General features: G+C 47.1%; 1 protein-coding gene across 2 annotated transcripts in view; it reads left to right on the top strand.

The window, feature by feature from the left end:
- The window catches only part of LOC138472414 (polyunsaturated fatty acid 5-lipoxygenase-like), a 1,363,458-nt gene that overhangs the window by 302,396 nt on the left and 1,043,253 nt on the right, over positions 1 to 17,809 (top strand). For both annotated transcript variants that reach the window (XM_069610559.1, XM_069610560.1), the window contains exon 6: positions 9,870 to 10,042. In XM_069610559.1, coding sequence (XP_069466660.1) covers positions 9,870 to 10,042 — 173 coding nt within the window. The remainder of the gene's footprint in view (positions 1 to 9,869; positions 10,043 to 17,809) is intronic.

The raw sequence follows: 17,809 nt of genomic DNA, 5'->3' as shown, positions 1-17,809 counted from the left end.
TCAGTAATTTTAGCATTGGATGAACAATGATCTGCTTCCTGCTGAAGTATCAGTTTGGTGTTTATTTCATTGAGATATGATTGTATAAAGATTCGGTGATTTATGAAATACAAGAAAACCTCCGGCAGGAGTACAGATTAACGAACCATGGAAATTAGGCAACCACCCAAAACACACAAAAAACAGCAATGGGGCAAAATGGTTAAATGAAACATGATATGAACGGTAAAACGTTGAGTTCTAGCAGGGATTAGCATTGGGCTGCAGCAGGAAACCATTTACTTTTTGTCCCTACATACATCCTGCCAGCACTTTCACAATTCGGCAAATCTCCTCAAACACCTGCCACAACCTACTCCAAACTGAGCCTGTGTGCTTTTATAGGGCTGTGTTGCATCCCTCGGTCTTAGGATCATATGGAAGATTTACTCCTGGGCCCTGAAACAGGCGAGGCACTGTGATTGGCCGCCACTAATTGGTTTCCTCACTTCACGCTCCATAGTGTTTGACGTGTCACATGTCAGGATAAATGAAGTGCTGTTCACTGTGTTACGATTACCAGTCTTTGCGAAAGCGCCTTATGGAGCGGAACGTGTTGGCTACTGAGCATGCAGCCCTTTCCACTAGTCAGATGCTATGCTTTTATTTAATTGTAGTAAAACTGATTTTTAAACGTCACCTGAGCACCAACGTCCACTTTTGGTGTTCTTGTATGTCAATTGTTCCTAGGCTTCCAAATTAATGACACACTTATTTTTAAACAAAAACGCTGATACTCAGAACTTTTTGCAAAGGACTGTTCTGTCCTACAGCAACTTGGATTCAAACATAATGGGCAATAACAAGTCTCCCTCTTTCCGCAGCAGGTCAAACAGCTCATCACATCCTTTAATCTCAGGCTAAAAGTGCCCAAGAACATCACATCATTTATCGCTAGTGCTATCAATTATCAATTGCGATAATTCCCAGTACTATGAGCATCCCCAGTACTCCACACTCCCTTGTGAAATTCAAAAATCTCCAGAATAAAACTCACAAACTGATCAACTACATACAACACCATGATCTCACCTCTCCTTCCCTCTCTCAACCTCGTTAGTTCCCCATTGCCAGCTGAATGACATTCATAATTTTCTGAATGGATCACTAAGCAATTTGTGAACAAGGTTATGCAGGCATATCATTTTCTTGAAGATCTACTAATCAATACAATCCTGCCGATCAATGGATTCTTCCCCCAAACCATCTTGAAATTAAATTCCTGGAGCATCGGCTACTGAATTAAATTCCTATAGCACCACTTTGGGAGGCAGACAGTTTGCTGTGCCTGCTCCCGCTCTATGGGATTCCTTGCTTTCACATCTGTGACATGAAGAGAGTTACCATTGCTTCCAATGACCACTTAGGTGTCTGTTCTTTCTTGCAGTTTAACATTCACCTCTAACTACTCTCTAACTTCTGCTCCTATACCCTTCTTGCTTCCATTTTCTTTGGCTCCTGTCTTCTGGCTCATGTACTCTGAAGTGATCATCACAAACCTCTCTAAATATATAAGTCATCATACAATATGTATGACAACCTTTGACTATTTTAATGATCTCAGTTCAGGGGGAGATAGCTACCAATCCCAGGTACACAGCAGTAATCGTAATGCCTGAAAAACCACCCTCAACACAGGAAGTTCCTTCCTTCCCCATTCAAGTGGTTCCTCAACAAACTGTTTAACAGATTATTTTTTTTTTTAGCCCTATCTCAGACACATATCTTGTCCCTTGAATCCCTCTCCCCTGAGATAACAATGAGCCAAGAACCAGGCCGGTGTACGGGAAATATATTGGTATTTATTTAAATTAACTGTGATAGAAATTAGCACGAAAATGTTAACACCACTTTATCCGTGGCACAACACAATGAACTTCTCTCAGCATAAACAAAAAAGAAAAAAAGAAAGGAAAGCCAGCTGCATCTCAGGACACTCTGGAAAGATAGGGCAGGGGTCTGGTCACTCCACTCTCAAAGATGGCTTCCTGCTCTCCACCATAGGACCCAGTCAGCTTTGAGGCCTTCCTATAGATAGACAGCTCCACCCAGATGCACTCTCAGCAATCTCCTCTGGTGTCTCTTTACAGCTGTCAGATGGTAAGTTTCAGCAGCCTTCTTGATGGTCTGTCTCTTCTCTCTGTCCTCCTGTCTTTCTTCTTTTTCTGTCTCTTATCCTAGTGCAGTCACCCTTATATAGTAGGGATGACACCACCAATTTTACAATCTTGGGGAGGTACCCTGCAATAATTCCTGCCACTAGGATTGGACAGTTACCCTTCTCTCCCCTCTTAAACCCAGCCTCCAATTCAGGATTGTTTTAGGGGCGGAAACAACATATGGCAATTCCCATTTGTCATCATCGGTTGTTCTCCTTTCAACTTTTTTGCCAAAAACTAGTTATGTATCACAACTTCATAATTTTACTAGCAACTGCCAGACTAAACATATTTTCTGTTTCAGCTAATCATGGGGAATTAGATAAGCCGGCCCCCAAATTTGTATGTTGTAGCATGGCCATTTGGCACCTTTCTGCCATTTCCATAAAAAGCACAGCAGTTGTGAATATGTAAGTTATTAAGCATATCCCTAATTTCATTTTCCACCCGCTCACCAACTCTCACATTTGGAACATGTTCAGATCAGCCAGAAACCTAGTTTAACTGGCTATTACAGTTCCCAGAGTCACAGGAAGATGAATTTTATATCCCCAAAATCGCCTGGAAATGACATAACAAAAGGTACATAGATGAAATCCATCCGCTTTATGATGGCTGAGAAAAAGGCCTAATTGATAATAGTCATTTTATATAAATTGTGAATCTTCATGTGGGACAAAAAGCCCTGCTCCTGCTTCCAGCTGTTTGTTTTCTTTGGGTCAGCCTGTGCCCACAGTTTCTTTTTTGGTTTGTTCAGTCTCCTTTTTGTTGGAAGCTTGCTCTTTGAAGTGAGTGCATCCATTTTTACACATATTAGTCATGGTCCAGACAAGGGTAACTTTTGCTTTCAAAGCCAGCACGTCTGGAGAACACTGAATTACGACGCCTTTAGCAGGACATTTTACATTGCGCCTTGTCAACCCACACATCATGTTTTTTCCTGACATTTTTTCTGTGAGCAGTAATATTTCTTTCCAGTTTCACTTTTTCAAGCTGTTTTTATTTGCACGCACATGTGCAGGCCGTTTTTCTTTTCAATGTGTAAAAATCCTATTTTGCATGTGACAGGGATCGTTGATTCCTCCTTCTTTGGCAATGACATGTAGGCCCATTTTCACATGGCTCTTTAATTTTACTTGAAAAACCAAAACAAAGGTCAGGCCGTTTTTGTTTTAGTGTTTGAAATCTTGCTATTCATGTGAAAGGGACTTCTGTTTTGGGCCATTAAATGCACCCCACAAAATCTTATGAGCTCTCCCAACAGTTGTGCCAAAATGATGGGTCCCCTTGATGTCCCCCCTAAAACATTTCTTTCTAGTATCAGTTCTGTAGGTGCGCATGATCTCCATTCCTCAGCCTGTAGAGAACAGGATCAACTGATCTGGCATCCATATGTTAAGAAACCCCACCCTCAACCACCTGTGGGAGGACCAATTTCAGGGCCATTGTAAACAATTGTCAAACTAGGCTGCTGCATAGCACACCTGCCAAAAGGGGGTGTCACTCTGCTGACATTAAATCTAAAATAGATGTAATCTTATCAGAGCTAAAGTGAGTTCAGCCTACCTTGCTTCTAATATGGGGTACTTACCTAAAAATTACAATACTCACAGTCGCAGAAGGCTCACTTTCTATTCCACTATACACTTGAAGGAGTGCTACTTCTTGATGACACCTGATTTGAGGCAGCAGCTCCATAGGGAGTGCCTGAAAAGAAAAAACACACAGCCATGACAGGATGAAATCTTGATAAAAACAAAAAGGTCAGGATCAGTTCGCTCACTTCAAGCAAGTCAGATGCCCAGCAGCTGCATGGCCCTAGAATGTCTGGGGGCAGAGCATCGGCTGCCGAATCAGAACCATGGGAGACAAAAAGGGGGGGGAGAGGAGGTGAAGGGTCTCGTGCAAGAAGCATAATATGGAGCCAAATGCCTTTGTCCTCAAACTCTTGGAAATGAATGTGGAGAGCTGGGGATGCAGCACAATTATTCTAAGCATTTAAGTAGCATGAAAATAATGATCTTTATCCTACCTTTTATACAAATGCTTGGTAGAGTTGCCTCTTTCTGACAGCCCCAATTGATTTGTGGCAGTGTTTGCTTCCCTGAAACATATCTACTCAGGCAGTTTTAAAATGACTTAATGAATACACATTTATTTGTGCACGCAGGGTACTTTCAATTTGCAATACTTTAAATAAAGGGCACATTTACATATGCAATCATTGTGCAGCACTTTATCAATGAAAAGCTGGCCAGTTAATTTGAAATCTTGATTGGATATTTTTTGTGATGAACTAAAAGTACCCCAGATGGTGTATGGAAATGGATAAGAGCTACTGGAGGCAGAGGGCATGAAAAACAGGGTGCTTAGCACGTGTGGAAATCTGAAGTCTGCTATGGTGCAAATACCAATGCCGTATCACCAGTTCTTTGCAAAGGAACTTAAACTCAATCTGTTCACGCTGTGGCCGTTGTGTCTGTCTGGGAATCTTGCATGAGCTCTGTCCTTGCTGTCCATTTGTATGGGATGCTTGTTTATGAAATCCTAGATCACACTGATTTTTAAAGCTGTAGTTACTTGTTGTGCTATTGGAAGCTTGCACTGCTGTACCTACATGTACCAGTTTATGAATGATATGTGTTCTGGCTTTGTCCATTCTGTACCAGTAGTCATTTATGAGCGAAAGTTGCACTTTGTCCTCCCCATATTGTACCTGTTTGTGAAGAAGCATGTACTGGCTTTGCCCATGAAAGATTCCACTTTCCCTACCCATACTGTATCGCTTGTGGGGATGCTTGCTGTTGCCCTGCCGTACATGCTTACGATCAAAGCTTCTACTAACCCTGTCCATGCTGTCGAAGTATAAGTAATGATGGTGAATGGGGAGCTTGTGAATGTTGAGAACATGACACGTATGCAAAGGGGTAGAGTCACATTTCAGAACAGGGCATGGAATCAGGAGTTCATGGGGTTGGTGGTGGTGTGCCCGCCTGCAAGTGGCTAAGGAGACCTGCCATATCCACCCAATCTTGTAGTTGTTTTAATATAGCCTTCGCAAACAATTTCCCTGAGATGTCCAACAGAGAAATTGGGCGGTAGTTTGATGGTTTTCCCCCACATCCATTTTTATAGATTTGGACTATTTCGGTGGTCCTCCATGATTCTGGAATTTTTATCCCATGGCCAACATAGCATTAAACTCATTAAAACCGGGGCCCAAATAGTAGGTTTAACCTTATACGAACCTGGATGAATTTTGTCAGGTCCTGGTTCCTTGCCAGTCTTTAGTGATTTAAGAGCATTCTCCATGTCCCCCACTGAAAACCCGAGGCATGCAGCATTGCAGCTGCCCGCACCCTCAATTCCATTGCTAATTGCGTGACTTCCTACATCTGCTAAACTTTGATGTTGATACCAATGTTTAAAATGCTCCCTTCATGTGTCTGAGGTAATGCAACCCTCGTAGGTGGCATTACAGCCAAGCTCCCTATCAGTTATAAGCCCAAGAATCCAGTGGAATCACCTGTTTTAGCAGCCTCCAAGAGGTAGTCCGAGTTATTGCTCAGGAAAGTCTTCTTCCTGGCCTTGACTCATTTCCTGTATGTTGATCTCAACTCTTGCAAATGTGTCCTATCTATTCAGGGTTTTAAAGTTAGGTATGGCGAGAGTGCCTGCTTAGCCTCTCTGCACCCGTGGTCCTACCAAACCTCTCTCTTCTTTGCATGCTTTTTTACTAGAAGCTTTAGGCTGGTAACCAAAGGGTAAACCAAATTTGTCTTATTGACAAATTCCTGCAGAATGTCATTTTCTGGACTGGAATGCGGCCATAACCTCTCAAGATGCCCCTGGTTGGATTCATATAAGATTGGAATCGAATCTTTGTCTCGAATATTTTCCCATCTGATTGAGTGACGTGCATGCCTTACTGTGTTTATATCGTATATTGCAGGACCATTTGAAGGGGAAGATGTTGAGTTGTCTTTTAAAGAGACCATAGATGATGGTACACAAGATTTTGATATTCTGTAATTCTTTCATTTCAGGCATAAGTTTTGCCAACAACCTGCACTATACGCTGTCAGTATTTCCTTTGGGAAACTCATTCTGGTGAAATAGGGGACCGCATTTCTAAAGATTTGCTGAGTTGTAATGACTCAGACTCCATAAGGTTCAAGAAGTGAGCTCATACTCAAGCCCTCATCTATGGGGTCTCCAACAACACGGCTGAACTTTTCAAAATCTGTAAGGAACTTGCCAATCCTACTACAGTCTCTACTTCTCCACTTCCTTCCTAGGCCCTCTGCATGGCTTTGGCCTCCTACTTCACAACCAAAGCTCAATACAGGACCCTTCATGCCCAACTAACTACAGCCCTATCTCCACTACCCCCTTCTTGGGCCAACTTATGGAGAAGTTTGTCATCCCCCAACTAGTCCACCACTCTGAATCTGTTGGCTGCCTTCACAGCCACTAGTCTGGCTTCTGAGCAGTCTGAGGCACAGAAACTGCTCTCCTGAACACCTGTGATGACATGCTCTCAAACCTCGACTCCAGCTGTCCTTCTGTTCTCATCTTCCCTGATCTATCCTCTGCCTTTGACACTGTCAATCATGCAATCCTCTTAATTCGACTATGTGATACTGTGGGCATCACGGACCGGGCACTGGCTTGGCTGACCTTTTTCGTTTGAATCGGCCCTCCCAGGTTCAACTGGGCTCTTTTCTCTCCTCTACCTCACTCTCTACTTGCAGCGTCCCTCAGGGCTCCATCCTCTTGCCGTGGCTTTTCAACAATTAGCTTGCCCCTCTTTCCCACTTGATCTCCACCTTCTCTCCTCACTTCCAGTGTTATGCCAATGACACTCAGCTTTCCTTTAAGCTCGCCTCCTCTATCTCCTCTCCTTCCTCTCATTCCTGATTGCTATTCAGGCACGGTGTGCTGCTACTGATCTCTGTCATAATGCCAGTAAGACCAAGATCCTTCTCATTGGACTCTCCCCCTTCCATCCCCCCTACTCTATGGCACCCTCCTTGGGCTCCCTCCCCTCTCCCTCTTGTGAGGCAAAAAACCTGGGTGTCTTCTACTCCGCTCTCTCCTTCTCACCTCATATTGTTCACCTCGCCAAGAAGGCTCACTTTCGGCTTCACCATTCTCCCTTTCCTCACCTTCCCCAAGAAACTCAATGTCTCTAGAGCTCTGGTTCTTTACAGCCTGGACTACTGCAACAGCTTGTTCCTTAATCTGCCTCATGCCTCCCTCTGCCCTCTTCAACTAATCAAGAACAGGACTGCAAGACTTATCCTTGGCCTGAAGCACAGGTAGCGCATCTCTCCAGCCCTAAAATCTCTTCATTGGCTCCCGGTGGCTGCAAGGATCAAATTCAAGACCCTCTGCATCACCCACAAGGCTTTCTGGAGCCTGGGAGTCCTTCAGTCCTCTAGCTCTTACTCTCTGTAGGTCCAACGTACTCCAAGCAGAGAGTGGGGGTAGATCTCTTCCTGCAGCAGGAGCTGCCCTCTTGAATGGCCTCCCTGCCCCTCTAAGACTTGAGCCAGATCTCCTTAAGTTCTGAAACCTTCTCAAGACCTTTCTTTTCTCCTGCTCCTTCCCTCTTCCCTTCCTGGATAATGTCCCCCTGCTGCGCTGACTGGCAGCCTGGTCCCCTTCTGAGTCTTAGAGGGGCCAGGCCGTTCCTCGAACAGTCTACCTCAGTACCCCCCTACCAGCACTTGCCTTCATCACCCTTCCCTGACTAGACTACTGAATCTGGTCTACCCCCTCCTTGCACTTGTTGATCCCTTCCCCTTCTCCAAGCGCACTTGCCCTTCGGGCTCCCCCTAGCACTTACCGATCTCTTGGAGCCACCCTCCCTCCTGCCTCCCCCGCTTCTTCCCCATACCTCCCGTTCACCCTCACCTGCCTTTTCCGCCTTGCACTTCCTGTTTTCTGCAATTGAACAATCTGAATGTCACAAGGCATAGTAGGACCATATATTGTTGTATATCCTCCTCGGTTCCCCACTCCCCCTTTGCCTTGTGGCACCTGGAAAAACGTTCTGCTGTATAAGCGCCATACACATGCTCTGAGTTGCATTGTCAACAAGTACTAGAATGTATTTATTCCTTGATTCAATTGTATCTATAGCAATTTTGGAAAATGCAATATCAATGATGGTAAGGCTTTGCCGCGTGGCCTTGGAAATGTTCCTTGCAAGGTTTCCTAGCAGATGGGACATGTTGAACAATAATACTATAATTGATGAAAAATCCACAGCTGTAAGAATAGTGACAGCACATGTTCCTGAGTTTTTATTACCCCCTTATATTCTGTTGTTAGATGGGAATGGGCTATTTCTAAGACTGTACTTTGGAAGGGTTTGGACGCTAGCAGCACATGGCGTATCTTCCCATCTCTATGGACATTATTTTCTGTGCAATATAATGACCCCTTCCTTTTAATGAAATAGCCCGTGGTGCTGCTCCCCCTCAGTTTCTGGGATTACCTGTCAGACCGCATTTTTAAGGCTGGGTCATTCTGTTGGATTGTTGTAAAATTTGGGGAATTATCAAGGTCTACATGTAAAGATTCTACTTTATTTGTGTCCTGATTAGGAGCCTATTCTCCCCTGCACTTAGGGGGTAAAGTCGGGACCTTCCCCAACCCAGGTGTAATACTTAATCAAAGATAGGCGGATCGATGGGGTCCCTGACTTGGATTGGATATGGTTGGGACCCATAGTTCATTAGGAGGGAGTCTCAAATTTCGCTTGTAATCCTGGTCTAGATGCTGGGGCAATAATTTCTGAGTGACGGGCCTTTCAAAAACCTGTCTTTGTGAACTGCAGAAAACAAATATGTTAATAGTTGTCTGAGCAACAAACATGCTAACAAGTTGGCAAAGGTTAATAACATTGATGTTTTATTAAATGCGTGAACGTTTCAGAAATGGACCTCTCATTCAATTTGCAAACTCTTTCACATTTTCTTAACTGGTGCAGATCAATGTATTTGTTTTCTGCACATTGCAAAATGTATTGAGTTTGTGAGTTTGAGATGCAATTTGTAAACTACAGAAATACCCCTTGCCGTGTGCACTTGTGGTCTTAATCCCTTTGATTAAACTTTAGTCATAAGGATTGCTATGCTCATTTTGGGATTTCAGCCAGCTTGTATTTGTGCAAAACTGGTGAAAAAGATCATCTAACTGTGGGCATATGGGGTTTCATAATCCGGTCATTAGAGCCTGACTCACAAAGACAGGAGATGCCAGTGAGCCTCTCGGATTTTCTCCTGTTGTTTTATATCTTCATTCACAAAGCCTTCAACTGGAGTAAATGGGTGGCGGGAGGGGGTGCTTGGATCATCCTGGATATGTCCTTGAGCAGATCTTTTTGAATTGCATTTGTCCACGATCATTTCTTAGATGCTTCATCAGGTTCCCCAGATTTTCTCCACGATTATCCTTTCAGGGATAAAATAGCAGGTAAAATCCTGGGACACTCCCGGGCAGTTACTGATTTGATTCAGGGCACACCCTTGTGAATCATATCCTAAATATTTGCTCTTCCATTTCTTCATGGATTGGATAATTAATTTTCTATCTTTGAAAATGAATTGTATGAAGATATTGCCTTTTCCAGACCTGTTCTCTTCCCTGTATTGTCTCTAGGCAAAGTGATGCAGCACTGGCAGGAGGACCGCCTATTTGGATATCAGTTTTTGAATGGGTCCAATCCTGTAATGATTTCCAAATGCAAAGAAATACCTGCAAAATTTCAAGTCACTTCAGAGATGGTAAAATCAAGCCTTCAGCGAAACCTAACACTGGAGGAGGAACTGCAGGTAAATAAAAAATGTATCACTAGCAATTCCCATTCATTTCAATAACCTGAAACACGCCACTGTGACTACATGTATGTGAAGCTCTGTAAAAATACTATTGAACAAGAAGTGAAGCCACAGTTGTGCCATTCTCTTAGTGTGAATATTTATTTTCTGTAATGAAAAGCAGGGTTAGCAGCAACATTTGCATCACCACCGTTGTCACCTCTGGGCATTTCCCAGCGACATCTAATAACACCAAAGTCTGGGGAAAGAGGTTAGCATCCCGATGTGCACCAATGATTTTTGAGAGTTCCACAGGAGCTATTACTTCACTTGTGCTGTGTGTCAGCTTCCTAAATCCACCAAGATTAGAGCAGTTCTGCCTTGTACTGTGACAGGAAGGGACATTTCTTGTCACCAACTCCCATTATATAGATGGCCCAGGCTCTACTTGGGTGCAGTAACGGGGGTCGGGGGTTGCAGGGGTGCCCCTCGCTTACCATTTCGGAAAGCGGGGGACACATAAGAAAAAAAAGAAAAACACCCTGCAGCGTCAACTCCAACCACGTTAGTGGGAGGAGCTGACAACGCAGTGATCGCAGAGTGCAGGCGGCACACGCAGAAGTGTGCCGTCCTAAAGGTGAGTGGGGTGGGGGGGTTGGGAGGGGTAATGCAGGCCGGGGGAAGCGGGCACAGTCATCGAAGCGGGCACAGTGATTGATATGATCACTGCACCACACCGTAACTGGCGTCAGCCTTTTTGGCCGTTGCAGTTACGGGCGGCGCAGTGATCACATAGAACCGCTGCTCCTAGTGTCTCCTCTTCAGGGAACAGATCAGGGAGGTCACCTTGCTCAAGTTCTTCTGCTTCAGGATAAGCTTCCGTCCCCAGAGCGAAATCTTTTTTAAGCTCAGTCTGTAATAGATCTCTCTCCATTGGCTTCTCTCTCCTTTGTTCCGGGCAAAACCTGGCAATGTAGCTATGCTTTGCACAGGCATAACAGTGCTGCCATGCCTCTGACCTCGGGGCAGCACTAGGTTTAGCAGTTCTGAAGCTGCCTCCTTTGGAAAGGAAATCTGCCATACTCTTTTTGATAGATTTTTCTAGGGGATATGGAAACTGAAATGTAAGTCTCCCTTCTTTAGCCCAATGAAGGTATTTCATCTCATCTTGTTTCTTGGAACACACCAGATCATAGCTCGCTGGTAGGCGTTAGCTGTTTGAATTGCCTTTTCCATGATAGGTTCGTAGAGCTGGTACACCACCTTTTGCCAAAATGGAGGGAAGAAATCAGTGAATTGTTCCTCCAAGATCCACATTTCTTTGGCTTCTTCATATGTATATTTAGTCACAGCCCCTTGTACATCAGATCCTAGACTTTGTTGGATGCTGTCTGGGGGTTTCTCTTGGAGGTAACTTCAGGATGCTCATCGTAATTCAGTAATGCTCCTGGTTTTGCACCATCTTTTCTAGAATACCACTTTTTATGTTGCTGCATGGGATATTACTTTCGGAATGTAAGGCCGGGAAAGAATGTTGATTCTTGGCAATAAGCAATGGTGTTATGTAGTGAGTCCAATCATCCCATGACCATCTGGCCATCTTGGCTACTCTGTCAAAAATGTTCAAAGAATGCCTCCAGATACTCTCTGGTTCCAAACCTTTGAAGCACCATCGATAGTAGTAAAGGGTGCTCTGATCTCTCGCCTTGAGCAAGACGAAGGGGCATGAGAGTTACCTGCTGCATGTGGGTCATTACCAGTTGTCAGCAGACCTGCGATGGTGGCTGGCACACGTTCTGTTATTCTGGGATTTTGTGTCCACCTGTTTACCTGGGTGTCTGAAATGGAGACTCTCCCTCTTCCTTGTCACTGAGGCTGGGGCCTCTCCGCTGCTGTGAAGCACATGTGTCAGAGATTGCTTGAAATCCACTCTTGCAGTCTTGAGCCTTCTCTAACTCTCTTGTGTGTTCCCCGGATTCCCTTATATGGGCTATAGGTTGGATTTTTTTATGTTCCTGCAGGATGTCATTGGGCCTCATTACAAGGTTGGCGGTCCGGTAATACCGATACCAGTAAGGGAATACCGACATCGTCTACCGGACCGGTACATTATGACCTGCCATGCAGTAGCACCTACCCGGAATGGGCGCAGGCACGCGGCAGCCATGCCAGTAACAACGGCATTCCGTGAGCAAGTGCACATCACGAGGTTCACGGACATGCACTTACTGGCATCTAGATGCCGGTAAGAACGGGTACCATGACGCTGTTAACACCGTCATCGCGGGGCAGCCGTTAATAGCAATCTGCAATGTTTAAACCTGCCTCAGGTGCACACAATCAGCACAGGTGGAGGCAGTGGAGTATGGCACAGCAGAAAAGGAGCACACCCACACCCCTTCCAAACACAAAATGCTAACATTAGCAGTTGCAATACTGGGGCTGGAGGTCATGCCTGCACTGCTACTACTCCAGCAGGCATTGAACCAGGGAATGCTACAGAGGCGCAATAGGAGAAGGAGGGTGAGACAGTGTCACCACATACCACCTGGACAGGCATTTGTACCCCGCAGGCAGCCACCTATACCTCGCCTAAGGGCTAGTCCATTTGACCTAACCCCTGCACAGATCCACACCCCCCACCCTGTACCGCCTGGACAGGGACACCATATGCACAATAGTGGACCTCATCCATGACGACCTGGTAAGCCTCATCAACATCCGGACAGGCATCCCCCCTTTGCCGAAGGTAGTGTCTGTGCTGCACTTTCTTGCCACAGGCACCTACCAGCACACTGTGGGCAGCTGCATGGCATCTCCCAACCGTGTTTCTCCTGTGTGCTCAACCAGGTGCTAGATGCCCTCCTGAAACATGGAAGGGACCACATATATTTATCACGGACCGTGGATGAGGTGCATGATACCAAAATAGCATTATATACACTTGCAGGCATGCCTAACGCAATTGGTGCCATCGACTGCACCCATGTGGATCTGGTAGTCCGGCATGCCGAGGAGGCAGTGTACTGCAACAGGAAGCTCTACCATTCCCTGAATGTCCAGATGGTGTGCGATGCAAGGCAATTAATCATGCATTGCTGTGCAAGATACCTGGGATCCACACATGATGCCGTGGTGCTGCACAACTCCACGTTTCCCCGCTGCATGGCACGACGCGCTGCACAACATACCTGGCTGCTGGGTGAGTCCAACAACAGGGCAATGAGGGGTGTTGCCGGGGGAGGGGGGCAAACACAATCATGGGCAACCTGTCTGCTGGCTGGGGCATGAGAGGTGTTGCTGGGGCGGGGGGACACAATCATGGGCAACCTGTCTGCTGGCTGGAAAATGATGGGTGTTGCCGGGGAGTGGGACACAATCATGGGCAACCTGTCTGCTGGATGGGCATGAGGGGTGTTGCCGGGGGGCTGGGGAGGACACAGCGACCTGGGTGGCAAAACTGTGACCCCAATCACTTCGACAGAATGTACGACACAGCCAATTGATGCAGACATGGCATGCCTACACAGCTGTGCGTAAATGAAACCAACAAACACAGCGCCCAACCCAGCACATGCACCTTGCACAACATCGGACATGATGAACCACGGCTACCAGGATGCACCAACCTGCAGGCACAATGCCTGGAATACATGAGCGGAGCAAAGTCCATCAAGGGACATGCAGCCATGCCTGGACTAAATCCAACTACCACACATGGAAATCCCTGTCACTGCACCCACCCCACAGGTACACTACAGACCAGTATATTGGCCCAGGTATCTCTAAGGAACACTTGCAATTGCAATGGTGCAAGCAAAGTGACTTATGTAATCACTGATCAGTTACCACCACTGACATATGAGTGAGTGGCGCAGGACCCATCCACAGTACCTCTGCTCCATCATGGCAGTACACACCCAGCCCCCTCACAGTAATGTGTGCTGTCACTGGCGGACCATACCACCATAGCCATTGGGCCTACCAAACCACAGTGCATCATGATGCACATCGGGCAAACATGTCATGATGCATTCCATATGTATAGTACGAATTTCAAATGCATCACACCCATCTGATGTCGGTAGATGATGGTCAATATGAACTCATTGGTGTGAGTGCCTCACCTGATGGACAGGTCCTTTAGACGTGAATGGCACACATACCCCCCACGCATGGGTCATCCCTAAATGCACTTACCTGGGTCTCACTATGAGGGAATGACAAGTGCAGTAATGATGAATCTGTGGCATGTGACCATGAACACTGTACAGGCATTGCACACAAGGAATGACAACAATGTTCACAAATACACTTTCCATTGCTCCTGTGCAGGTGATGCTGTGTATCCCCTTGAAGCCATGGCTCCTTACCCCCATCAGGCAACCACTCAACAGGCACGAAGAGGACTACAACAGTGCACCTGCACGCATCCGTGTCACGATTGAGCAGACTTTTGGCCTATTGAAGGCCTGTTTCCGCTGCCTCAGCAGGTCGGGTGGGCCACTCATATACAGGCCTGAGAAGGTGGGCAAGATAGTGTTGGCATGTGCCATGCTGCACAACATGTGCATCAGGTGCAACATATCCCTGCCCCTGACACAGACCAGATTCCACGAGATGAAGTGGAGGATGATGGTGGAGAAGATGCACATCGACCACGGTACAATGTGAATGAAGGACTTGTAGTACGGCAAATTTTGATTGCACATTACTTTTGATGGACAGGCACTTGGAATGGGGGAGATTGAGCACTGGGCACTGTTAAGAAATAAATTGACACACACTCAATAAGCAATGTCCAGTCATGTGTTTTTCTCATGCACACCAGGTGCATTAAATGATTCAGAACTATGTACAGTGAACAGGGACCCATCAAAATGCACCAAACTACCCCCCTACCCCAACATCCCCACACACCCACCCCCTCCTCCCCCAACATCCCCACACACCCACGTCCCCCACACCCCTCCTTGCCACATTCCCACACACCCACGCCCCAACCACCTCCCCCCAAAATCCCCACACACCCACGCCCTTCACCCCCTGCCTCCTCCCCCAACATTCCCACACACCGACGTCCACCACCCCCCTCCCCCCAACATCCTCACACACCAACGCCCCCCCCACCACCTGCACCCATTTCAAGTTCTACTGTGTCAGGCTACTGACGGCCCCTTTTGGCTGAAGGGGGTTGTACATCTGGCTGACGCAGACAGTGTATTGACCTGCACATCAGGCTTGTCTATGTGGAGCTTGCCGGTGTGGAGCTGGTCAAGGGGGGGTAGAGGGGCGGGCTCTGCAGCGCGATGTTGCGATATGGTGGCCACCAACTGTGTGACCGCCCCTGTCATTGCTGCCATGCCCTCATGCACGCGCCGGGCCACACGGTATACAGCACGTGTTATTGTGTTGGTGTTGTCCTCCATGGCCTTGCGTGTGGCTTCACCCTCTTCAATGTATTGTCTGACCATATCCTGCATGGCCTGCTGCCGCTCCGCCATGCGGGTTTACCGCCCCTCCAAGTCCTGGATGGGTTCCCCTGCTGGTGGCTGCACGATAGGTGATGGTGATTTCTGCCAGTTCCGGGGATGCGTGCCACCAGAGGCAGGTCCTCCGTTGTGCTGCGTCCATCCGAGCCAGGTTCGGAGGAGAACACTGGTGTAGACGGCATGGTAGGGGTGTGTGGCATTATCTCTGACATGCTTAGGCCTGCGGTGTCCGCCTCATCCTGACCCTCGTCCTCCATGGCGCTATGTGGGGCAGATTGTGCCGCCTTACACATGTCACTCGTGGCCGTTGACTGCGGCCCATCGACATCACTGTCTGCTGGTGATGCATCCTCCTCCACATGAGGTGTCTGCTGGGGGGCCAGAGTTTTCCTGGCTGGGGGCCAATGTGTCCAGCCTGGGGCTTCTGACTGTGTGTAGGAGCTAGCTGCTCCTCCTGGTCTCCGGCCTGTGTGTCCAGTTGGCTGGTGGGCTGTGGTTTGGAAGCGTTGGTTTTCCTTGGACATGCCCTTGACGTGGATGGCCTTGTTGTGTCATGGTCTCCTCTGCTCATGCGTGCAGGTGTTTTCTTGGAACTTGCGTTGTGTTCCGCATCGTTGTCTGAATCTGTCACTGTGGGGGACGGAGATGCATGGGATCAGTCATGGGTGAATGTACATCCTACATACATCGATGTTAGTACATTTCAAGTCATATGCATTGTCGTGTGCATGTTGGATAGGTGGCCATGGTGCTTACAGGATTTGGGGGGTGTGTATTGTTTGTCCATGGTGTCTGTTTGGTGGCCTACAGGAGTGTTGTGGCTTACGCGCTGTAGCCATGCCTCAGGGGCTGTGTGGCATGTTGTGTTTGGTCGTGTTTCAAGTGTGCAATCGGTAGTGGAGATGTGTGCACCATGCATTGAGATGGCACAGTGGTGAGGCCTGAAATTCGACGGTGATGTATATGTGTGTGTGCATGCATATGTTGCTTGTGTTTGCAATTGTGAACTCATGTGTTTTGAGTCAGTGGGGTTTCTAGTGTGTCTTTGTGGCAGGGATGTAGGGTTTGAGTTAGGGCTGACTTTAGGTGGGAGGTGATGGCCCATGTATTTTCTCTCATCTACTTGCCAATTGGACTCCAACATTATACTTGGGGTATTAAGTTTGGGTGGCGACTTTTGTATTAGCTAAGGGTCACTCACCGTCATTGTCCAATGATGGGACTCCCATCTTCGAATGGCCGACTCCCTCTATGGCCTCCATGTCCATTACTGAGCTGCAGGTTTCTTCCCACTGTGCAAGCTTTATGGGTGATGTAGATCCACTGCCTGTTGCCTGGGCCTGGCTGCAGTTTGCCGACAGGATGTTTCGTACACGCTTCCACAGGGCGTCCCACCGTTTTCATCAGTCTTTCACACTGCGTGGGGTTGTGCCCACCGTGGACACCTTCCCAGATGTTTTTCTTATTTATTTGGGCGGCACGGTGCAGGTCTGGATAGAAGACCACATCTTGCATGGAAAGCATGTTTAGTTCATCGTCGCTAAAACAGGGCTTACTGAGCCGAGGTGTGCCTTTACAGGTAGCCTTTGACATCTTCTTGCTGGCAGGGTACACAGTTAACAGATGCAGGTCCTGTAGGCAGGGGATTGCAATGGATTGTGTTTTTAAAGATGCCCGCCGGAGCATTTCCCGTTCTGTCACGATGACGTTGGTTCTGGTATCGGCACTTCTGGTGCCGGCATGTACGGCACCTGTATCAACAATACCGTTCTGTACGACATCTAGGATGCCGGTACCTGTGGCTCCGGCATGGATGATGCCGCTATCAGCGGTTTGGAGGGCCTTACCGGCAACGCCGGTGCAGCCGTTACTGGCATGCCGGTATGCGCGTGCACGTTGACTCGGAATCAGCCGTTGATTCCGGCAGCAATGCAACACGGACACGGTTGCACCAGCATGCCGGTATTTTACTTTTTTTACCGCCCAGGTTGTAATGAAGCTCATTTTCTTCATGATCCAATGTCTCAATAAGGGTACTCTCCGAACCTGATGAGCTACAGGAGTTGCCACATTCCTCAGAAGAAGGCCCTAAGCAGAGAAATGGTAGCTCCACTTTGAGTTCCCGAAATTCACTGTCAATCAATTTCGGTAGTGGCTATAACCCAGTATTCCCATGATTCTGAACGGATTTCCATCTTTTCCCTAGGTAAGATGTGTAGCCTAGATCTCCACTTGCGGTTGGCCCCTGTGTTAGTGTCTAAACTACCCCACAACATCAACAATTTTAACA

The sequence above is a fragment of the Ambystoma mexicanum genome, chromosome 8 (genome assembly GCF_040938575.1).
Source record: "Ambystoma mexicanum isolate Mex_15411 chromosome 8, UKY_AmexF1_1, whole genome shotgun sequence".
NCBI lineage: Eukaryota > Metazoa > Chordata > Amphibia > Caudata > Ambystomatidae > Ambystoma > Ambystoma mexicanum.
Note: the sequence above shows the minus strand (reverse complement) of the source record. Positions and strands in the feature narration are given on the sequence as shown.